Source organism: Pipra filicauda, unplaced genomic scaffold (genome assembly GCF_003945595.2).
Source record: "Pipra filicauda isolate LSUMZ 115617 unplaced genomic scaffold, ASM394559v2 scaffold434_size586239_pilon, whole genome shotgun sequence".
Taxonomy (NCBI): Eukaryota; Metazoa; Chordata; class Aves; order Passeriformes; family Pipridae; genus Pipra; species Pipra filicauda.
In genome coordinates, this window is record NW_024104570.1 from 162222 (window position 1) to 187191 (window position 24970).

Sequence of the window (24970 nt, forward strand, 5' to 3'; positions counted from 1 at the left end):
ATTTTCTAATACCCAATTTACCCAGTGATAAAATCATAGAATGGTTTGGGTTGGAAAGACCTTAAAGCTCATCTCGTTCCAACCCCCTTGCCATGGGCAGGGACACCTTCCACTAGACCAGGTTACTCACAAAAAACTACAAATGTCAAGATGTATTTTTTTGTTCCTCACATAATTTCATATAACTTATATATTTCTAAATTTAAAATAAAAAGGACAAAACAAAAACTAGCTGTTCATTAGTGATCTGGGACAACTATATGATGCGTTAGGATTCTAATGTTCTAAAAATCTCGCTATGCAATAGGCACAAACCCCACAATATATTCTTGGTTACTAAAGACATCAAATGGGGACATATCACAAGCACTGGTTTTTGGACAAGAATCTCATGCCATGGATTATGCACTGTTATTCTCACTGCTAGTGATGCAATAAGCACTTTTAAAAGTTCTACAGTTTGTTCTTCAGGAGCCCAAGAGCTTGCACAAACTCTCTTCCCCACAGCCAAAAGTGGTAGTAGACAAGAGAGTTTTAGGTGAAAGCAGAAGGTGTTAATTGAGAGCACTTCTCACCTTGAGGACTGAGCTTGTTAAAACAAAGACATGAAAGAATGAAGAAAACAAATGCTCATCGAAGGGCAACGTACTGGGGTAGAACACAACCCAAGTGAGAAGAGGAAAAGAGGACAAGCCAGTCAGGGTTAATACGTAGTAACAAAAAGGCATAAAACAGGAAAATGGTGATGTATGCCCAGCTTTTCAAGCAGAAGGACCCAGATAATGGTGCTTAAATACCATTCAGCAACTGTGGTTTAAAGATTACCTGAAAATGCAAATAAATGTAGACAAATGGAGCATTTATACAGAACAGGACAAACAGCTCTTGACAGAGTTCACTACGGTATGTGAGCCATCAGGGAAAGGAAATTATTAAAATCAAAATCTATTCACTTCTGCCACTCTAATCAACACCTCATAAAGAGAGTTTCGGTCTCCTAGTGTCTTTGCTGGGTATAGCCAAGATTCCTAAAGAAAGAAAATTCCCCTGCTTAGACGAGTATGTCCACCAAAATAACTCTTTGGTATTAGTCTGTATTTATTCATCATGGCAAGTTAAGGGTATTTCATTCCCCCGCAGAAGGAGGCAAGATATAAACAATAGATGTTAATGCTTGAAAATAAACACACAGTTTTTTCTTCCCCAGGTAGGAACAACCATTCTTAAGGTATAAAAATTTACTATTAAGCAGTAGTCAACCAAAGGGCATAAAAAAGAAAAAGATCAAATAAACAGTGCTCAATAAGATATTTACACACCATGGGGTAAAGAGCTGCAGCAGAATTAGTATTATTGATGAAAGTGAGGCTGTGTCACTAAATCCAACAGGACAAAACCAGTTGAAGCAGTGACTAGTTAAACTATTGATCACAAGAATTAGACACACATACACAGAAAAGACCCTGTCCTTTAATAGACTCTGAAGACAGATCTCTCTGCATCCTTTGACATCTGTTGAGCACTGACACACAAAGCTAATGACTTGATCAGAATCAAAAAACAGGATAAGGAAATAAAAGGGAACTCCAAATCTACTTCAAACTAAAAATAAATAAAAAAGAGCATTTAAACACCTTTATTCTAGCTACAAATGACATGCATCAAAAAGGCAAAAGCTAAAAGTCAAACAGATTTCTAAACAAACAGAAAAGGGGAGAAGAAATTTAAAAGAAAGTTGGGAAGAAAAACCAGCAGTAAATTATGTAAAGGAGTGCACATTTAAAAAAGATTAATATAAAGGCTGCTAAAGGTTAGAGAAAGAAATTGAAACGCACAAAAGATGACAAAAATAAGGTGACAGTAAAAGAAAAAAGATCTCTAGCAGAATGACAACACATGCAGTCAAATATAGCAGTTACATCAAAAGAGGTTTTATATCAATTAAAGCCTCAAAGCAAGAGAAAAATCAAAAGTTGGATAGGTTACCCTAACATCTTAGAAAGCATCCAAAGAAATTACAGACCCCAGAATTGATCTTTAACAGAACCATACAAAAAGGACTAAATTAAGGAAAAGAGCAAACAGGTTTTTTCCCCTCCTCCTCTTCTTTTTGGGAACGTGTACAGAAGAACATGAACCAAAGGCAAAAAAAATTCATAGAAAGATTCAATGAGTTTGAGATGAAAGCAAAATCCTACAGGTAAGTACTGAGGTTGCAAGACACCTGAGGATAGAGAAGCAATGCAAAGCACTGCTGTTTTGTAAGGTGAAATCCTTGGCTGACATTTGAGGAAATAACCCCAAGCCTGTGGGTTTAAAACCAAACACTATCACTTTGGGATTTTATGCAGTAGTCTACACAATGCTGAAGCATTAGTCCACATATTTATTAACTTGATTAAGCATTAAAATATCCTTGCTTTGATTAAAAGCAAGGATGGGGACAGATTGTAATACTAGGTTAGTAAGGTTAGCGTGTCACGTTATATTGCAGTGAGGTCAAGGACAAAAACAAACATCACCACTGGAAGCAACACTTGTCACTTCAGGCACATCAGCAACGCCAAGAACCTGCCATGCAATGAATCCTTCACACAGAGTCAACAAAAATTTAAAACCCTGATGTATACAGGGTTCTAATCTAATAAAGAAAACAGGAGAATCTGGGATTTAGGTGTGAGTTGACAGTAATTCAACTGTTCCAGAGGAACTCAGACAGTCTCCCAGCAAAAGGGCTTCTTCCAAATGCATGAAAGAAAGGGAGCACACTATCGATACCACCATCACCAGCCCAAGACATGTCCAATCTGCCAACAGCATATATGGAGGATTATACAAGATGTTCACAGCTGCTAGTGGCCTTCAGCCACTGTGCCTTCCCCAAAGGCCAGAACTGACAACATCTACAGGTAGGAGAGATCAGTATATTTAGTCTAAAGATGCACAGAAAACTGAAACTTAGGGTGAACTACATACAAATAAATGTCAAAGGGGATAAAAGCTACAAGCAGAAAAAAGGAATAATACTGGGATGTACATGTCAGCTGTACACATGGCACTGTGATGACTAAAATAACTAAATTTTAAGCTGCCAAATACTTTCTATCAAAAACTTGCATTCACACAGTATTTTCTGTTCATTGGACAGTATTTTCCATTCTCTATGAATTATTTGCAACGCAGCATTTGGATGCTGATGGTCTAATTTAAAAAAAGGTTCAATATAACTGGCAAGGCTGAACAAGTCTGAGAAACATCTTCCCTGAAAAACAGTATGCATTATTTCTTTACCAAGCATCTTTGCCTGATGGAAGCACTGTATTCAGTAAAAACCAGGTAACTTTTTCCAACAGTATCTGTTGATCTACTAGAAAACACTAGCAGGCCCTGTGAATCTTCTTATATTTTACAAGGCTTATGCAAAATCCTTTCAATTATTTTGCATTTAAACACTAACACATTTTCCCATTAGCCTGTGAGAACAATTCAAAACCATGTGAACTTTGATATTTAGAACTTAGTACAAAAAAAAGCATAATTACAGAGAGTAGGAAATCCCATTCAGCTATTAGCAAGCGCACCTGCATCTGGCAGGCATATGCCTTAAAGATTTGGAGCAAAAGGTGTTAGGAACTGAGAAGCAAATGGTTTTCAATTCTCCAAGACTGCTGCAGGGCAGGAACTGGAAGGCAGCAACTACCTCAGGATGGCAAATCCAGGGAGAGGCAAGGGTAAGAAGGTTTTAATTATAATACAAACATGAAGTTCTGAGTACCTTAAGGAAGAATGTCCTGAAAGTTACTGAATGGGCAAACTTGCAGGTGTGACTGCAGTGAGGTGGACATACAAAGACAGTCTCACTTCTCAAAGAGGGCCAAGACAGCCTATTTTTACAAATTAACAATGTGTACGGTCTGTGTGTGCAAGGCAGGGGCCACATCAATAACAAAACAAAACCCCCAGTGAACTTATAGGGAATCCATTACAGGAACACCACTGCTCTCCACAGTTTAAAATCTGCTTTCCAGTGACTCAGCTGGCAAACTTCCAAAAAGCCTTTTCCCACTCAATTTTAAGAATCATTAAACAAGAAGTGAATAAAAATATGGATCCTTTCAGTAAAACGGTGTAAAATAAAGCAGTACAACCAAGAAATCTTCTGCAGATTTTCAGGTTTTTGGGGCAAAGAAAGTTATACCAACTGCCTTTAACCCCAAAATGAAACATAAGCTACGTTCATACACTCAAAGATCAGCATATGATGCAATTCATACAGAAGCTGTATGAATTAAGCTAAGAAAATCTCAGCACTAAAAAAGCAGAAATTACAGTTTCTCTGTTTAAGTCCTTTACATTCAGCTATTTAACAAATGCAGCTTTCCCTTGTTTATAAGCATTGTTCAGTTAACACCTCCTCTGATTCTGTAATTTCTGTGCAAGGATCAGTGGATTTCCAACATACAGCTTTAAAACTTCCCAAATGTGACATAATGTTCACTTCCACAATTGACCAAAAGTCACAAATTCTCCATGTGACAATGGGCTCCCCAACCCAGACATGAATGAAGAGGGGACTAACAAAATTTTGTGTATGTATAGATGCTTCAAAATAACAAAATAACACAGAAATAACATAAAGTTGGACCCAAAACATCTCTGATGAATATGCAAATGGTGATTCCCAGTTCAGCATCTAGACAGACATTAAACAGTCCATTCTGTCACACCATCTGCTAAGTAGTTACCAACCCTGCTCTGTTCTCTATGCTATTAGTGCTTTATTTTTATTTTTAAGCATGGAGCTATTCAACTTATGTGGAAGTCAGACAAAAGACACGGTGGTGAACTTAAAGGAAAAAGTAAAGAAATCAGAAAGTGATCCAAAAATACCAAGTTTTGTGTCAGTGATAAGGAGAACCAAAAAAATTCCTTCTAAATGCTTGCTTCAATTACACTACTAACAAGTTTATGTTCAGGAAGTCATGAAAGCTTAAGCTCTCTTTTTGAAATTTTTATTTAACAGAATAGTTAAAACATTTTGGCAAAAAAAATTAGTTTACATTAAAGAAGTTGTGGGAATTATTCATCTGTGTGTGTGTGTGTGTATGCACACATGTGCTTGTATGTGTGTACGGAATCATAAAATGGCCCAATAAAATATAACCTCAGACTATCACTTTAATCATGCACCAAATACCAATATAAAATCTTACCAGTACAATGGAAAATTTGTATCCACTATGCACCACATCCACTGAGATACCCAGTGTAAGATAAAAGGTGATTATTCACAGGTCTTGTTGATACCACACAAATACCAAGGGCATGAGGGATCCACTTGTCCCTGCCCAGGTTTTCTTCACTTGCAACTCAATAAAAACATTAATTAGTTTAAAGATTTGTTAGAGAGAATCTGTTTTGCACTGTGGGGTCACTATGGTGAACAACAGAAAGAACTAAGGCAAAGAAGATGACTTAGAACAGGAACTTTTTTTTTTTTTAAGGGAAAACACTAAGACTAGTTCAAATGCCAAGATGAAAATTTATTTATTTGCCTTACTTTCAGAATATCTTGAGTTTCATTCCATTTGTTTGTCCACTCTTTGGTCAGTTCTTGCACCTATGAAAGAAAACAAATACTGAAAAAAATCTCATCCTTAATGCATTCTCACAGAAGAACTAAGTATCAGTGCAATTCTTCGAGAAGTTTAATAGTTTAACATTTAGAAGAACATTGTTGCTCCTGCAATAAGTTGCCATACCTACAACACCTCTCCCTCAAAACACCAAATTTTTATTTACAGCATAAAATGTTTCATTCAGGGATGGCCACACCAAATAATGGGTTTTCAAAGAAATATGGAATTATTCCATAAAGTGCTTCAGCAGTACTACGAAGTTCACTGCCACAGATTGATTCCTTAGGTATAACAGGACAGCTCCCTTCCTATGGCACAGGCTAAACTCCCCTCCAGAGGATGGCATGCAGAGGAAGAGAAGTGCATGGCATGAAGAGCCTTCAGGAGAGAACCAGAGCAAAGTTTGCCGTAACTTAGAAACCACACACTTCATTGACATCAGCACAGAAGTGAGAAGATGCTTGCACAAGCATTATAGACATTGGGAGCTCTGGGTATAGAATCATAAAATCATTTAGGTTAGAAAGGACCTTAAGACCATCAAATCCAACTGTTTAACCCAGCACTGCCAAGCCCACCACTAAACCACATCCCTCCTAAGCACTACATCTACACATCTTTTACATACCTCAATGACTTCCCTAGGCAGCCTATTCCAACATTTGACAACTGTTTCCATGAAGAAATTTTTCCTAATACCCAATCTAAGCCTCCACTGCACTGCAACTTGAGGCTGCTTCCTCTTGTTAGCTGGGAGAAGACTGACCCCCACCTCCCTACAAGCCTCCTTTCAGGGAGCTGTAGAGAGCAGTAAGTTTCCCCCTGAGTCTCCTTTTCTTCAGGCTGAGCCTCCACAGCACCCTCAGCTGCTCCTCATCAGACTGGTGCTCAAGACCCTTCACTAGCTTTGTCGTTCTTCTCTGGACTCGCTCCAGCACCTCAGTGTCCTTCCTGAATTGAGGAGCCCAGAAGTGGACACAGGACTCAAGGTGTGAGTACACAGCACTCACCAGTGCTGAGTACAGGAGAAGAATCACTTCCCTAGTCCCATTGGCCACACTATTCCTGATACAGGCCAGGATGCCATTGGCCTTCCTGGCCCCCTGGGCACACTCTGGCTCATGTTCAGCCACTGTTGACCAGCACCCCCCCCAGGTCCTCTACTGCTGGGCCACTTTCCACTCACTCTGCCCCCAGCCTGGAGCACTGCAGGGGTTGTGGTGACTCAAGGGCAGGATGTACCTGGCACTTTGCCTTGTTGAACCTCAGACCACTGGCCTTGGCCCTTTACTCCAGCCTGTCCAGATCCCTCTGCAGAGCATTCCTAGTCTCCAACAGATCAACACTTCCACCCAACTCAGTGTAGTCTGCAAACTCACTGAAGGTGCACTCGATCCTCTTGTCCAGGTCATTGATAAAGATACGAAACAAGACTGGGCCCAAAACTGAGCCCTGGGGAACACCACTGGTGACTGGTTGCCAAATATATTTAATTCCATTCACCATAACTCCAGCAAACAGTGCACCCATCCAAGCCCTGAGCAGACAGTTCCTCCACAGAATCAAAGGCTTTACTTATAGTCCAAGTAAACAACATCCACAGCCTTTCCCTCATTCACTAGGCAGGTTACCCTGGCATAGAAGGAAATGAGGTTGGTCAAGCAGGACCTCCTTTCTTAAACCCTCCTGACGGGGCCTGATTCTCCTGGTTGTTCTGTACACACTGAGTGATGGCACTCAAGATGACCTGCTCCGTGATCTTCCCCCGAACTGAGGTCAGGCCAACAGAATGGTTAGGATTTGTCCTTCCTTTCCTACTCATCCCATTGTCCACCTCGTAAGTTAACTTTCACATAAAACCACTGTAGAAAAAAAGAAATCTTCAATCCAGTTGCTCCAAACATCTCCACATTTGCCACACGCCTACTTTGCTCAGTGTCTTTGCAGGTCAACTGCAAACTAATCCATGAGAACTACAGAAACTTCACGCATCTCTACCTGTATCTGAAGATTTCAACAAAAACAAGTAAGTACACCTTTCAACACACCATTATCACTCATCCAACTGGAATGCTAAAATAGAATAAATTTTATAAGACTAAAGAAAAACATGAAGATCTACCATAGGTCTATTCACCATATCAGAACAATTTGCATTGCTCAGAAACATTTCATTTTTAATTTCATTTTAAAAATGAAACATTTTTCAATTAAACAATTTGAAATCATTCTTGTATAAGGAAAATCAACTCATTAAAGAAAGTCACCATATACTTGTCAGATAATTTAAATATGGTGATAAAGTCTTTAGATCTGTATAAACAAATTAATTATTGCAGTCATTCAATTATAAAAAGCCATAACTACTACAATATCCGCTAAGAATTTTCAGTAATTATGTCTATTGTAATTATCATGAATAGTAATCACATAACCTTTTAATGAGGCTGACAAAAGATAATAAAATATGCTCGATATGCTCCCCACACAGAAAGGCCAACATTTCTGAGCAAGGCAAGCTGTGGTTACTGTCAGAGCATGCATAACATACTCTAATTAGCATACAGTCAGCAGTTTATATTCCTCAGCTAATCTTAGATAAAAGCTTTTCATTTGTACTCAAAAATAAAACTGAAGATATAAATAAAACAGGATTCCCAAAGCAAGACATTCATTCTCTAACTCTAAAGGTCCAAGTAGCACCACTGTAAATCTCACCATTTAAACCAGCTAAGAAGCCCCCATTTTTTAAAGGCATCATATCTACACTTGATTGGCATCTTCATATTCAGAATTAAATCTTTGCTGCCATGTAGCTGAATAATTCCAAATATCTCCCTCTTGCCTCTTCCACAGTCTGACCAATACTATTTTTTTTTTTTAAACCAGTTTGCAGTAGCTTTAAATGAGAGCACCATTATATCTATATTCTTTTGGACACTCTGAGTTATCTAAACTTCTGGGAACTTTTTCCAGTCTCTACACTTGGCTGGATTACTGAAACAATTTGGTGTGAAGCACACTTTTAAGTGCACCTAGATCTCAGACCCTCTTCAAAAAAAGACACCTAATTAGACAGTAAACATATTTGCACATACCGGACTTAAATACTGAAATTTTTTAAAAACCCACAACACAAGTTATTAATTACTTGAAAGCATAGAAGAGTTGACTATTTTCCCCACGAATCTTTACTAGTTTTTCTACACACTGAATATTTTGTAACTTGCTACTTATTACTGTGATTTAGTGGCTTTTCCCTCTCTAGTCTACCTACAAACATACTTGTTTAGTAAGACAAGCTGTCCTGGGAAAAAACCCTTTTCATGAAATAGAACTGTTACATAAATATCAAAGATATACTTTGTTCTTAGATATAATGTTATCTTAGTAGGATAACAAATTACAAGTTGTGGTGGGGGGAAACAGTTTTTCCCCCTGCAGTTATAAAATGGTAAAACCCCAGGGGGTGGTGACCCTTGAAGTTTTGAAGTTTTACCCAATGAGCGCTTCTGCAAAATATAAACATATCACACTCAGAATGGAAGAGAAGGTAGTTGTAGTTTGGTTGCTGAAGAAGTAGTCACGTTGTAGGAGCCACGAGGAGAAACAGCAGCAGCCCCACTGGGGGCTGGCCCCCCCCCAGCCCCCAGCAGGGGGCTGCAGGGACTTGGAACAGCATAAGGCTGGGCTAGGTACCTGTAGCTGAAAGCTAAAGAAGTTTTTCTCCACTGTGAGTGAGCAGCAGAAGCAGCAGCAGAACTGCACTGACCGAAGAAACGGTGGCAGAGAGCAGGAGAGATAAGACTGAGCAGCAGAAACAACAGACATGCAGCACACAGAGAGAACTCCTGGAAGGAGAGAGAGAGAGCCGAGAGAGAGAGAGAGAGCAGCGGAGAGAGTAAACAGAGTTTTGGGGTAAGAACTGAAACCAAAAACCCCCCAAACTCCTTGGAGACCCCTCACCTCCTGGAAGGGAAGGGTGAAGTGCAACAGGCACTGCAGAAAAGAGCTGAGAAGCTCAAAGCATCCTGGAAAGCTGGACCGGGACGGAGAAGGAATGCAGAGGGGGTGACCTTGGCCCCCCCTCGCATCTGCTGCCAAGCCTAGCAGCCTGAGACAGAGCACAGGAGCTCTGGTAGAACTCTTGAGGCAAAGACTTTCAACTGAAAGCTGCCCAAGATGTTCTGACTCAGGGGTGAACCCCCTGAGGAAGGGACTTTCACGAAGATGCCCCTGCACTGATATGCCTGTGGTGAAGCGAGTTTAGTCCCTGCTGGCAGTCCACGGGTGAGACCTTCGCTTGGAGTCGAAGGAGAGCCAAGAGGGGTGAAAGGAGACCTCCTTGTGTCTTGAAGACCCTCGTTTGGAGACGACGGGCCGAGGGGCTTGGAGACCCCCTTGTGTGTATTGAAAAGAGATCCAGCTACAATAATCCAGTTACAGCTGCTGCATAGAGACAGAGAGACCTGCTGCCTTAGAGACATTGCTGCTCTAAAGAAGGGATCTTTCCTTCTTCCCTCCTGGACTTTTATTTGGAGGGGAGAAGAGATTTGATCCATTGTAAATACTTATGTCATGGCAGAGATAGCTAAGATTGTATATAATGTATTGTAGTATTTATTTGTACAGTCACTGTAATATATATTCTCTTTCCCCCATTTTGAGTCTCGTGTGGTTGTCTGGAAAACCCATCTCACATTGGGTTGAGATGTGAGAGGGGGCTTAGACTAGGGAATTGGATTTTGGGGCTCTCAAACCATGACACAAGTTTACACACTTCTTTTTTTTTTTTTAAAAGCATCAAGACAATGCTGTTTGATGGGACGAAACTTAGTTGTGCATAAAAAGCATCCTGAAAATTAACAACACTCCTACATCCAGACTGCCAGCTTTTTCTTTTTGTTGTTTAAAAACTGTTTTATGAAACTATAACTTACCCTTGCTTCATTCTGCTGAAGCTTTTCTTCCATACTTAAAGCTGTCGGAGAATCCAAGAGTGCAATCTAAAATTGGAAAAAGTAAACATCAAGTCAAAAAGAAAGAAGAAGAACAATTTCTTGGGGAATCAAGTGAAATGCAATTGTTCAACTTGTTTTGATTCTTTAGAATAAAATCTTTTAAACTTTAATATACTTCATTGTACTTTGAAATACTGTAAAAAGAATAATCAAAATCTTGTCAAAGCAGATATTTTAAATACAAATTGGTTTGAGAGTACTATTTTCACTCACTGTGTACACATATGGTCACACACATGCAGACACTGAAACCAGACACACGTTCATAACATGTAAGGCTTGATACATCTTTCTTTATATTTCTGTTAAACATGAAAATTTATTACGCATGAAAAGTTAACCATTTTGTTGTAATATGTATGTATATTGCTTGTCTTTAGTAACTATATGTTAATGTAACTGGCCTTAAAAGAGGGAAAACTACTGTACAACACACACACACAAGCAGCACTCATTGTTATATGACCTTCTACACTGAATCCAGCACTATATTTTGGTAATCAGTATCTTCAGGTCTACAGAAGCATTTGCAATATAGCATTCTGGGAATACAAAGGAAAACCACAAAAGAAATTATGCAGAGATTTATATTCTACTGAGCATACATAACATACCATCTGCTGTTTTATCAACCATCACAAATTCAATTAAGTTAAGCAAGTTCTCTGTTGTCTCCCACATAGCCATCTATCACATCCTACCACTGAACCAGATTTATTTTGTGATATCCACTGTTTTACAGCTTGAAACTAGGTCAAAGCATTAGATCTTCAAAGGGGTCCATGTTACATCTACTTTGCTAACTCTAAATCAAACCATAATTTGAAAATAAATTAACTTTCCTCTCCTAAAAATATGGGAGAAACATAAGTGTAATCAAGTAATTGAGCTCCATCAAGAATTTTCTAATTGTTTATAACAAAGCAGAGCTCTTTGCTTCAATCATCTACAATACCTATTTCTGCTTCCAACTGTGGTCCTATCCCCTTCTTCAGCAAATGTTTTATAGCACAAAATCCAGCTGAGGTATTAGCCTTTATTACAAAAAGTCCATGCTGAACTAACATTTCACATTACACAGCCCTCTAAAATAGAATTAGATAATTCTAGAAATAAATCCGAATTTCAGGTACTTCCAAATTGTATTTGCTCAAGTATGAAATCTAGTAGTGCTGAGTGACATTATGTAGAAGAGACAATTGGCCTGAGCCAACTGCATATTCCTTATTGTTAAGCTTGGTTTCACCATCCTGGGAACACAGGAGAAACTAAACCTAACTGAGCCTGTGCAGCAAATGTTTATAAGCAGCTTATACTGACAGAGTAAAAAAAGATAATCATGCAAAAGGGAAGCACAGAATGATTTGTGTTTTCTTACACCATTTTTACCTATTTAGCATGTTACGTGCCTTCTAATGGACTCTGCAGCCAAACACAAATAAAATGTATTGTTCAAACCCATCCATACTCCTACATTTTTATATTTAGGCATCTTAAATACTTGAAACCTTCTATTTATTTTAAGGTACTACATAAAGTACCTCTTCAGTTCATCAAGTTAGACCCAGGAAACATGTCTCAGCTCAGTCTCCTTATGCTGTGGTGACTATCTGTCCCACAGCACACTGCAATCAAGCTCTGATTATATCAAGAGAAACCTAAAAGCTTTTGGATGACAATTCTTCCCCCCTTATGTTAAAAGAGGTAATCTGCTGGCCATATGGAAACTGATTCAATCAGGAAAATAATATTCATTCATAGCCTCATGGAGCTTGTTTACTCAAATCAATATAATGAAAGATAATTATCCCATTACATTCTAGAAATAGATGTTATAACTCAAGGAAAATTACACATAAATTCCAAGTAAAGCTAACCTGATTCCCCTGAGCAAGCAGGGCTTTTAATCGGGCTATTTCAGCTCTCAGCTCACGGATCAGTTTGACGTTGGGATCCTCATTAATAGTAGGCTTGTTGATGATGTTTTTGGCTCTATTTGCATAGCGAAGTGTACTTAAAGTTTCACCGTAATTGACATCGGCAGGTGAAATAGCTAAGGAGATGAAATCAGAAACAGTTCATCCAGCACCATATGTTTCATGTACTAAAGTTAGTTTATATTTTAAAAGTCAGATAAACTTAATGTGGATAAAGAGACAGGAATAGACGATTAACCAGTATGGCTACAATCTGTTACAACTCTGCACCCAACTCGACTGCTTTCATGTCACTATAACTCTGCTTATAAGTAAATACTGTATGAGAATAGTGTGTTAGAATAATCAGGTCTAACAATCAAGTGTTGCAAAGGAATCTTGCTGTCAATCTATTGAACATTTCTCTGGTAAGCGTAAATGTCCTATATGAATACTTCACAGGTTTTTCTTTTTTTTTACAATACCAATGCGAAAAATGTTGAGAATTTTAAAAGTACCAATATAATCATTGAATGGAAAAAACATTGCATGTAAAACACAGTGAGTTCAGTCCTTTTAAAGGGAAATTAAAAAGAAAATTAAACATAAATAAACAGAAAACAGACATGAAAACCAAAACAAGAGCTTCTATAATTTACAAACCTTGCTGTTCTGCTGAGCCGCACACATCTGGCAGCACACAGAACTGCTAACTATCTGATGCATCAAGAGAAACCAATACTATTTTTACAAGCAACCTAACCAGCAAAAACAAAGAACTTTAAATGAAAGTGCAAATGCTATCCTTCCCTTAATTTTCCTAACAATATATAGGGTATTCCCAATTAAAAAGATAATGACTGCATCCAAATATATGAGCGAAAACACAGAAGCAAACACCATCCAGAAATTATGAGGGACCAGAAATCTTAATGATCAAACTGAACAAGAGACTCAGAGAATCAGGCAATGAAAACATCTGAAAAAAATAATCAAGTAACTAAAATATTCTGTCTTTTCTCATTCTCTCAACAGTAATAAATATTCTTTTTGTCACAGAGACTCCCTGAATTATGGGAGATGCACCTGGCAACAGACCACACTTCCCCTAGCTCACACTATCACTTCCCTGCTTTATCTACTGTCTCTTCTCCACTACTCAATTATTCTCTTTCTGGAAGGATGTTACAATACGTTATAGAAATATGACAAATCAGAATCGGATGTATTTTTATAACAGCCTTTTCTACAGTTTGAAATGATCTTCCTGCATGTTTTTGTGCTTAGTTACAGAAAGGGCAGGCCAAACTTATCCAGACAGCTTGTCAGGCTCTGTTAGGCAATTCAGCCACATTACCAGTAGAGTTACTGCTGGAGAAAAGATCAACCATCAGGGCTCTGCCTCACAGAGGCATCACTAATAGATGGGGAAGTAGCTGAAAAAGAAGCTAGGCACTGTAATCATTAGTACAGGCACTGAAAGCTCACTGTGTTTCTAAAACTTCTCTTCCCAATCCCTGTGACAAAAAAAAAAAAGTTACTCAACCATGTAACTGCAAAAAAAGCATCAAGAAGAAAGTTGCCAGCACAGCATTACTTAAACAGCCAGAAAGGCAAAGCTGAGTCTGGTCCAGATCTTCTGTTGGCACTACTATGATTAGCCTGAGGAAAAGAAGTGGCATGGATTCCAAAAACATCTCCAAAGTCATGCAACAGGGAACTGCTATCCAGAGAATTTGACTGTAGCAAAGTGACTGAAGAAATAGAATTTGATGTGATGCATTTTATTCCCTCATTTCTGCTCTCCTACCATTCCCCAAAAGAGGACTGGATCAGTTTAGACCACGTTTCACTTGAGCAGCAAAGCGAGAGAGAAGTTTCAGAGCTGCTCTTCTCTTCACATCCAAGGGAACCAGGACAAGCTTGGCAAGTGGTCCCAAGGGAGGATGAGGTAAAAGTCCAAGTGCAAGGTGCGGCACCTGGGTCAGGGCAATCCCAGACATGAGTACAGACTGGGAGAAGAACTCACTGGGAGGAGCCCTGTGGAGAAGGACTTGGGGATTTCTTTTTGGTGGATGAAAAGCTGGACATGAGCTGGCATTCTGTGCTTGCAGCCCAGGAAGCCAACTGCATCCTGGGCTGCATCAAAACCAGCGGGGACAGCAGGTCCAGGGAGGTGATTCTCTCCCTCTACGTTGCCCTTGTGAGACCACATCTGCAGTGCTGCACCCAGATCTGGAGTCCTCAGCACAAGATGTTGACCTGTTGGACTGGGTGCAGATGAGGGCCATGAAGTTGATCAGAAGGATGGGGCACCTGTTATGGAGACAGGCTGAGAGAGATGGGGTTGTTCAGCCTGGAGAAGAGAAGGCTCCAGACAGACTTCACTGCAACCTTTCAGTACTTAAAGGGGGCTTATAAAAAAGGGGAAGAGCGATTTCTTACACAAGTAGATAGTGACAGGACAAGGAGGAACACCAAAAGAGGTTGCCCAGAGAAGCTGTGGATTCCCCACCCTGGAAGTGTTCAAGGCCAGGTTGGATGGGGCTCTAGGCATCCTGGTCTAGCGGAAGGTTTCCCTGCTCATGGCAGGAGGGGTGGAACTAGACTATCTTTAAGATCTATTCCAACATAAACCATTCTGTGATTCCACAATCTCCAACATCCAACATCCTCTCTTGCCCTTAAACATCCTCCTGGCTTCACTTGGGGGTTTTGGGAATGGAATTCCCATTTCAATTTGTTGACAAACCCGCAATACACGTCATAGGTAGGGTTTTAAACCAAAGGATCCTTACAGAGCATCCTACAGGTAAAAAGGAGAAGTTTGCAAGATGACTGATCATAAATAATTAAATTTAGACAAAAAGTTAAAACACTGTGTGCATTCAGTAAAGTAAATAAAAATGACAGTCTTCCCCACAGAATGTCAAAAGAGAACAGGTTGTTTCTGCTACTAATGCAACAAAAAGCAACACAGTTTGGAATAGCAAACTGATTCACAAATTAGTACTGACTGGATGCACAAAGCCTTACTTACACTCTAAAGAGTGTAAGTAATGACAGAGTGTTACCAGAAAGCTCAGAAAGAAAGAAACCATTAATATGTGCAAACAATGTTCTGCCTTAACAAAACATCTGGAATCTAAATATTTATAGCCACTCCTATTAAGCACAAACTGTTTATAATGCAAAAAAAGTAATTTAAAAACACTTACTGGCAATCATTATAGTTTTAGAGTTTCCTCCTAGGCTATCTTTCAACAGCCAAGTCAACACAGAGTCCCTGTAAGGCACAAATACTTGCTTCTTCTTTGAAAGTGGATTTGTTGCATCCTGAGATAAATCAGCTGTGATGTGGAGGTAGAAAAAAAGCAATTATGTATTTTTATTCATTTTCAAAACCAGTAGGTGTTAGGCCACTATTTGTGTAAGTAAATAAACAGAAAGGTATTTCATGACTAAAAAAACCTCAAGACAGACAAGCACAAAAACTGGAGACTCACCTAAGGCAGAAATTACATTTCCCAGAGTAACTAGAGATTTGTTAATATTCCCTCCTTCCTTTAATCTAACCCCTGTGGCACCAGTGGCATCTGCTCTCTCACTTCCAGCAAGATCTACCAAATGAATCTTGCTAACAGTTTCACAAGGCATTTCAGAATCAAATTGAGCCTACAGAAAAAAACAAAGAAAAGTATGTTAAGCTATGAAATGCTGCAATTTTACTAAATCCAATTAAGTGGCCTTTTTCATGACACAACTGAATTTAACTTATTTACAATAGCAGAGCTTCAGAAGATGGGTGTATTAGAGTTGCCAGAGAAAGGCATTTGAAAATGAATTGCTGTATAACTTCCATATTATTTCTTTAAATTGTAATATTTGCAACTTTCTAGCCACTTACAGACAAGCAGTGACACTGAGTTGGAATTTACATGATGCACAATGAATATGTGCTGCATTCATTTCATTAAGTTTGTAACATTTATATTCATATTTAGCTTTCAACAAGTTATAGCATGAACAGACATTTACACTCCATTTCTTCTCCACCTCCAAGTGACAATTGCAATTTTTTATGTTTTTAACTGAGGTTTCCTCCTAATTTTTTATCTCATCTCAGACAAATCAACTGAGATTGCCCTGTTTCAAACGTCCTTCTACTTTCGCAGTACAACAATAGAACAAAACCTTTTGCTGCCTGCCTCTCATCCTCTTCTGAAAGCTTTGCAATAAGTAACTCATCATTAGTGAACAGAAGGTGCATGGGAGTTTGTGTTTGTGTGTTGTGTGTTTGGGTGGAGACAGGCAAAGTTCTGACAGGAGAGGGAACCACTTCTATGCTGCGTTCTCTGCATCCAGCAGGTTATCCATGGACTGTCTAAAAAGCACACCCAAAAACAATGATGAAGAGCAGGAGTCATTGAAAAGGAGTTTACTACATATAAACAAAAAGATCACTATGCTCTGAGGAAATGTGTGAAATCTCTCCAGGGAGTTTCGTTTTGTTTTGTTACCTGAGTGAAGTTGATTGTGAAAATGGCATGAGACCTGCTACTGACATCATTCATTCCAGTTGCAGCCGTTGTCCTATTTATATTTCCTGCTTCCATAAGTTCCTCTACATCAGTATAATTTTGCACTAAATGCTTAGACAAGTCTAAAGAAAAGCAGAGTGTTACAGTGTGCTAATACATGCATTTGATTTTACTTTACAAAAAGATTCAAATTACCCTCACTACTGCAAAGTATTGCTCCAATTGTCACTTAAGGAAAGAAATGAGGCCTTATGTGAACAGCAGACAACTCACACATTTACAGTAAATAAGAAAAAAATATGCAATCTTACTAAATTATTTAGTACAATAACATGAGCATAATCCCACAAGAGACATGAACCTTCCCTGGTAGAGAACAGAATAAGTCAATTAGATCCTAATAGGTTCCTAAACATTTAATATTTATAAATTATAGTCAACAAACTATTAAAGCCAATTGCATCTCTTAACACTATTTTAAAATGTTATAAATTTATAGGTAAAAAACCTACACAATAATATTAGAATTGCGAAAGCAAGTAGAGATGCAAAATGAGAGGCTATTCCTTTCATGCTTTTTACCAAAGCAAAGCGCTGTATTGATCATCATTTATATTTTAAAAGATAAAATGCCCTATGCAATTAGACATCACACTTTAGAATATATGACGGTAATAAAATATCCAGCATAGAACAATGAAAGTGTTTTTACCCTCAACATATGGCCCTTCTTTTGGATGTTCTCGTATTCGTAAATTATTAGTTTTTGATGACTTCCTTCTGAGAAGATCTCTCACACGTTCATTATAAATTTCCAGATAACTGAAAGAGAAAGAATAAAAAGCCACTGACTGATTCAAGAGTCTTTAAAAAAGGAAACTCACGTGAACACTGTGTTTGAAGGCAAGAGGCTTGGAGAAAGAAAACAGATCCAAAGCTGGCTTAAGATAGAAATGACTACAACTTATTATATCAGATGGAAAAAAGCCAAAAAAGCAAGAAGCAAGTGGAAAGGAAGCAGACATCAGCAAGATCAAGATCTCCTAATGTCAGTCTGAAATAAAGGGTAAAAATAAGGAAGATGTTGTCCAGTAGCAAAGACATTTTCACTGTCATTTAAATGAAGCAAAATGCTCAGCTCTTGGGTTGAAGTTACAAGTGCTGTGCATTTGGACTATGACTGCCAACAAAAATCAATTATAGGACTGAGGCCAAGCGTAGAAAGTTATTTTTGAAGAACACACACTTTTCTCAGAGATAAAGTGAAACAGGGTGGTTGTAACTGAAATAAGTTTGATAACCTGGGAACTGCTAACACACCAAGACCTACCTGACTTCTGTTCGAAAGGATGCCTCATTCCGCTTTGTTTTTTCACTTATTTTGCTGAACAATCCTTCACAAATTCGAGGTATCAAACCTGCATCACCCTGCAACAACAACCATTCTTATTTCCAAGGTCATATATGCATGCACAATATATTTTGGAAAAGTAAAACCCAAGGTCACAAGTTGAGAGTCTCAGCATCCAGAAAAAGGGGGAAAATCAAAGCTTTTCAGCAAATACTCCCTTGCCTTTTATTTAATTGCAGTCAGCTTGCCACTTTAACACTTGTGTGTGCAGAATGTATACACTAGCTCCATTTCTTTGCTATTGCAATATGTTTTGTCCCTCTCGTTCAGTTTGAATAATCCAAAACCAAGGCAGAAACTGGCTCCTCATAGCAACACATGAACTGCCTTATCTCACTAGTATCTTATCTAACTGCTTCTCTCTGGACTTGGCAACAACTGCGGAGAATGGGACAAGAGCCATACACATGAGCCATTTTCATTCAACACCCCCATCCCCAGCTCACAGTCCTTCCTGTCTTGAAAGAAGCAGCAGATCCTCCGGATAAATTAGCACACAACAACAAAATTTAACCTACATTCACTGTATCCCACAATGTTGCTAAATTAAATTTGATATTTAACTTCTGAATGTTTGACTCTGCAGTTAAAGAGGGGTTTTTTATCCATGAAGTGCTTGGTTGGTTGAAGAAAGCAATCTGAAAAAAACTATTTCTTCTCACAGCTCCCTGCAGACTGTGGTTTACTAGCAGGGCTGCAACTATCCATTACGGGGTCCTTGCCACTTCAACTAACACAGCAGCAGCAGGATGTCAGCTTCTTGGTTAAGCTGGCACTGGAGAATTCCTCCCAGTGAGGCTGCTGCTCCATCACTGATGTCAAACACGTCAGACTGCAGGCAGCAGCTACCACTGAGATACCCAGAGACTTAGCATGGAGCTCTCCTCTTCCCATTGCTCCAGGAGTGCCCTTTCCAGCCAAACAGTAAGCTACAAGGCTTTTCCCCAGCAGCAGAGAGGAGCAGCAGAGGGCCATGCAGCTCTGGTCTCATCTGACAAGGGGCCACATGCTCCCAGCTGCCCCATTCCTACCAAGTCTGATGAGGTAGATGACCAACTACCTGCTGAGCATACCTCATTCCCATCACTTCAGGACAGCCGCAGCTACTCCTTCAGAGCCACGGCTCCCAGGAATAAAGGGAGAGGACATATACATACACATGAGCTTTGGGCTCAGAGCTCCAGGCTCAGAAGCAGCTTACAAAACAGTCTGTCAGATACAATTTGCCTGCAGTCTAAAAATGCGTAAGAGATCTGATGTGATGGACTAATTCTAATTCTATTCACTGCTGAGGCAAGAAATGCTCTTGTGCCTTGAGTCAGAGGCCTTGTAATTAAGCAGGAGGTAAATTAGGACAAACCAGACCAAACATCCAACGTGAACACAGCCCAGGCACTCCAGGCATCTAAGAATTTGCCTGGTGGGATTCTACAGGTAACTGGCAGCAGGACAACACGAAGCCAGTGGACTCCCCTGCACCAGACTCTGACAGGGCGAGTGTTCCTTGGGCAAAGATTTCTCTTCTACTTGAACCTCCACATGAAATCCAACCCTTTTTGCCAAAGCTCACTCCAGTCTGTTCACACAAGTCCCTCTGTCCTCATCCTCTGTCCCAGTAAACATCTTCCAGGTGCCATCTCTGAGCTCCTCTTTCTCTTTCCTTTGCCTAGATATAATTCCCAATTATCATTCAGTCACTTCTTTTTTAATCATACTCTACCACTCCATTTTGCCCTTTTCCAACTTCTTCCTCCTTTAATCAGAGCCTTGCTGTCTTTCTCAAACCAGCCTTCATTCTTTGAAACAATAATATCTTCTCTCCTCCTCTCATACCTAGCTGTTCAGATGACAGTACCTTGGGTTAAAATAAAAAAAACAACTCCTAGATAAAGGGAGAAACTTGCAGAATTATCAGGCTTTTCTTTTGAGACAGTTGCCTTTGGCAACAGAGGAGCAGCCTTTCCCAATATGTATCAATTATCAATCTCTACTTCCAGGTAAAGTTTCAGGGGTCGGTGTTGGAAATTCCCACATATGTTTTATTTTAGTTTTTTTTAAACACAGGAAGAAAAAAAAGACTTTCCTTTCATCTCGTGCTTGGAAACACCTGAATAGTTTTAATTAAAGCTTAAGGAAAAATACATGAAAGATCTATCACAAAGTTTTAGGCAAATCATTAGTGCCTGCAATAGTTTAGCAACTGCTTAAAATATGAAGTACTAGCTCTAATTAACTTCAACCATAGCAATATAGTCATGAGAAAGGAAGATGTCATAGTTTGAAATTGGCCCCCCTGAGAGGCTGGGGGGGCTCAGAGGTGATTGAGTGCCAGGACAGTGTTCTCTGGAGAGCCAATCACCACTCATGTTGTTCGCTTCTGCTCAAAATCACATATCACAGCACCGGAAGCTGTTGGCAGTTCAGCCTTAGTTGTTTTGCTGTTGGTGTCTGCTGCATGTAGGTGGACAAGGCCAGGGGGTGGCTGGGCTCCCTCTCTTCCCCTCCGGCGGGGAGAGGGGAGCCCTGCGACCCCCCAGCTCAGCCTTTGGCTAGAGTTAGAGTCAGCATTTGGAGTGTGTGCTGTGAAGGAAGAGATTCACAGCACCTGAGGTAAGAGGAGAGAGGCAGGCTTTGTAGCCAAGCCCTCTTCCCCCTCCTTTTCTGCAGTGAAGCTGTAGAGGGGGGCTTTTTTCCCCCACTGCATTTAGGCTGGTGGGGGGTGGATTTTAAGGCTCAGCACTTGAGCAGAGCCAAGTGGACGGGCTGATAAATCAGCTCAGTGCTCGGGAGAAGAGTCCCAGGCGAAATTGGAGACGAGCCAAGAGCTCAGGAGCTGCCTGCTGAAGCTGACCGGGGGCAGCTGGGAACTGATGTGGAGGAATGAAGATTCCAGGATGTGGTCGCTTGATAAACTAAGCTACACTACAGCAGCCTACAAACTGAGGTGAGACACCGAGAGGGAGAAATCACTACAACAGAAGAGCAAGGACTCAAAGCTATCTTCTCGGACTTCATGAGGAGGAGAGACTACAACAAACAACTAGAACTTGGTGAGAGGGGAGTGTTCAGGAGCCCAGAACACTCCCACGGCAGACTGTGTTACATATCAGCCTTAAAGGCTGCTCCTGGACTAAAGTTAAAGGAGGGGCTTGAAAGGACTGACTGATAGTAATGTAATATATATATATATAGTTGCCTTTAGTTTGTATAGTATTTATTTGTGTAAATAAATGTATATACTTCCCCCTTCCCCTACAGAAGCCTCTGGCCTGAAAGTTTCTCTCCAGTGTTAGGATAAATTGTTGAGAAGGGGTGGGGGAAGCCTAAAAATTGGATTTTAGATTTCGAATGTGGCTCAAACTGCCACAGAAGAACACACAGTTCCCAGAATATTGTATCAGTAAAAGGTACAATTTATAGAATGTACGCTCTTTATTAGAAACTATATTTAAACATTTTCTCCATTTTCACCTCCTACATCTCCAAGGCAGGATCAACTACATCTTAAACTTTTTTTCTTTCTGAGCTACAGAGTTTCCAGACATGGAAATCGGGAGAACCAAAATAGGTAGTTCATCCAGAGTTGAATTTTCCCATTAAAAGCCTGTTGTCCTTCTGTGCTACCTAACCAGAAAACTCTTACTGCAGTTTAAATGTACTGGTTTTTACCCATCTACCGTGACCATAGGGAACAAACTATTCCCTTCCTTTCTGCAGTAGCCTTTCATGTCTTGGGAGACTTTTATTCCCTCATAGTCTTCCCTTCTCTGCATACACAGGTCTGACTTTCCTGATAGATCATATTTTATAGATCTCTGTTCATTTCAGTATCTCTGCTCAAGAGATATGTAGCCCCATTAGAATAACTCTTGAAGTGATTACTGCACACAGAATTGCAGGAGAAGCCTCGCAGCATGGAGAACAGCAGATATTGAAAGCAAAATGAGAATAGAATCCAGACTTTTTAAAGACTCTAGACTTTTTAAAGAGAAGTAGGGAAAAAAGAATATTTATTTTCAATTCAAGTTTTCTTATAGCACTGTAGTCTCTCTGACAGGGCCATCAATTTTCAAGCATTTAACTTGCCAGCTGACTATATTTTATATGCGCTCTGTACAAAGCCAGATTAAAGTATTTATGTATCATGGCAAGAAGATTAGACCTTTATTATTGAATAATGTCAAACAAACTTCAGCACCTATTCATTTGCAAAATGTCTTGATGATTACAGTCATTACATATAGTGAGGTAGTCTCATAAAAATGTCACTTTTATAAATTTCTGAAATAGAAATCCACATCTAGGTCATAACATCTTTTCTGGTTACAAAAGTCTATTCTGCTTACGATATTGAAGTTAAATATAAAGCTACTTATTTTGTGGCAACTGAAAGAAAAAGATTTACAGCTAATTTACTCTCCTAAGCTAGAGGAGGTGCAAAGTGCCCAATCTTAGCACATTTCAGAAGAGTGATCTATATAAGGAAGGACAAGTGGCAATATTCCCCTTTTCATTTCTACCGGGAGAAGATACAATATATTTCTTCTCCCAAGGACTAAAGAATGAAACCTGCAGAGGCTGCCTGGCAAACAGGCTTCATCAGTCAGCCTTTTTAAACTGCTCCACTCCCAACAGTTTAGTGTGTTCTCTCTCTCCTTGGACAGTCATGGAGGTATTTGCAAGAAACCACTCCCATCCTTTACTCATAAACTACGAAATACTCCTCCTATCACACCTTCCTCTTCCAGGGTCTTCACTGCAGTGCTCAACAGGGCTTAATCCTTAAAATTAAAACTACTGTATGATCTCATAAGGGTGTGCTGAACTACTCTCATCCCATTTCTGTTCCTCACCCGAAAGCCTTCTCTAAACAGGGGTCAAGGACTTATTTTAGTCTTCTCTCTCTTCAAAAGAGGTCTAAAAAGCACATCTCTTCAGAAAGAGCTGGTCCTTCATGTTCCCAAAAAATCAGTATCTTTTTTTTTGTCTTGATCTGGACATAGAAAATCAGCAGTAACATTTGAAATTTTGAGGTTTGTTACTGAACAAAAATTATTGGGTTTTGTCCAAAATAATGAGCATTACTTAAATAGACTTCTTCCAACTGTAATATCTTCCTATAAAAGAAAGAGCTTCTAAAGACTCTGATTACTACTAGAAGGTGTGATACATGGGGGTCAGAAGCACACAGACAGCGGTATTAATAATTCCATAAAAACATGCTCCTGCAATAACATAATATTAATTCACGGCTACAGAATAAAAAAATACACCTGTTCAGTTGATGTGGGGCAAGCAGTGGACACTGTCTACCTGGAATTCTCCAAGATTTTTGACATGGCTTCCCATGGCCTGCTCCTAAAGGAATTGATGCATTATGATCTAGACAAGGGGTCTGTGTGGTGGGTGGGAACTGGCTGGCAGGCTGCACCCAGAGGGTGGTGAGAAACAGCTCCTTCTCTAACTGGCAACCTGTCTCGATTGGGGTCCCTTAGGGACCAATTTTGGGTCTGACATATCTTCTTAAATAACCTGTATGATGGGTTCAAGTGTATCCTGACAAAGTTTGACAAGGACACCAAACTGAATGGGGAAGTTGACACTTCAGAAGGGAGACCCACCCTGCAGGAAGACCTGGATAGGCTGGAATAGTGGGCTAACAAGAATCTTATGAAGTTCAACAAAGACAAATGTAAGGTATTGCACCTGGGAAAACATAATCCAGGATCTATTGGCTGGGAAGCAGCTCTATGGAGAGGGACCTGGGCATCTTGTGGACAGCAAGTACAATATGAGTGAATAGTGTGGCAAAGAAAGCAAAGAAACCCACGCTGGGTTGCATCAACAAGGGCAGAGATAAAGAAGTCATTATCCCACTCTACTCAGCACTTGTCAGGCCACAACTGAATACTGTGTTCAGCTTTGGTCTCTGCCACACAAAAAAGACGTGGACAGGCTGCAGAGGGTTCAGAGAAGGGCCACAAGGATGACCGAAGGACTGGGAAGCTGCCATGTGAGGAAAGGCTGAGAGAGCTGGTTTGTTGAGCCTTGAGAAGAAAAGGCTCAGGGAAGACCTTATAACCATGTTCCAGTATTTAAAGCGTGGCTACAAAGAATATGGAAACTCCCCATTTACAAGGAGTCACATGCAAAAAACCAGTGGTAATGGATACAAGTTACTCTTGGGAAGAATATGATTGAACATGAGAACAATCAGCAATTGAAATAATCACAGAATCACAGAATATGCCAAATTGGAAGGGACCCACAAAGATCATTATCTCCCCAGAGGAGTGGTGGATTCCCCCACAATAGACATTTGTAAGGTTTGGCTGGACAGGGTAGTGGGCCATCTTAACTGTGCTTTTGCCAAGACAGGTTGGACCAGATGATCCTTGAGGGCCTTTCAATCTGGTATTCTAAGATTCTAGGAAAATACAAC

At 39.8% G+C, this 24970-nt stretch overlaps 1 protein-coding gene across 1 annotated transcript in view; it reads right to left on the minus strand.

Moving 5' to 3' along the window:
- Positions 1-24970, minus strand: part of KIF16B (kinesin family member 16B) — a 142410-nt gene that overhangs the window by 95590 nt on the left and 21850 nt on the right. The window contains exons 5-12 of the mRNA XM_027736774.2: positions 18448-18545; positions 17830-17939; positions 17097-17239; positions 16083-16251; positions 15795-15926; positions 12538-12713; positions 10580-10645; positions 5561-5620 (exon numbers count right to left, since the gene is read on the minus strand). Of these exons, the coding sequence (XP_027592575.2) occupies positions 5561-5620; positions 10580-10645; positions 12538-12713; positions 15795-15926; positions 16083-16251; positions 17097-17239; positions 17830-17939; positions 18448-18545 (954 nt within the window). The remainder of the gene's footprint in view (positions 1-5560; positions 5621-10579; positions 10646-12537; positions 12714-15794; positions 15927-16082; positions 16252-17096; positions 17240-17829; positions 17940-18447; positions 18546-24970) is intronic.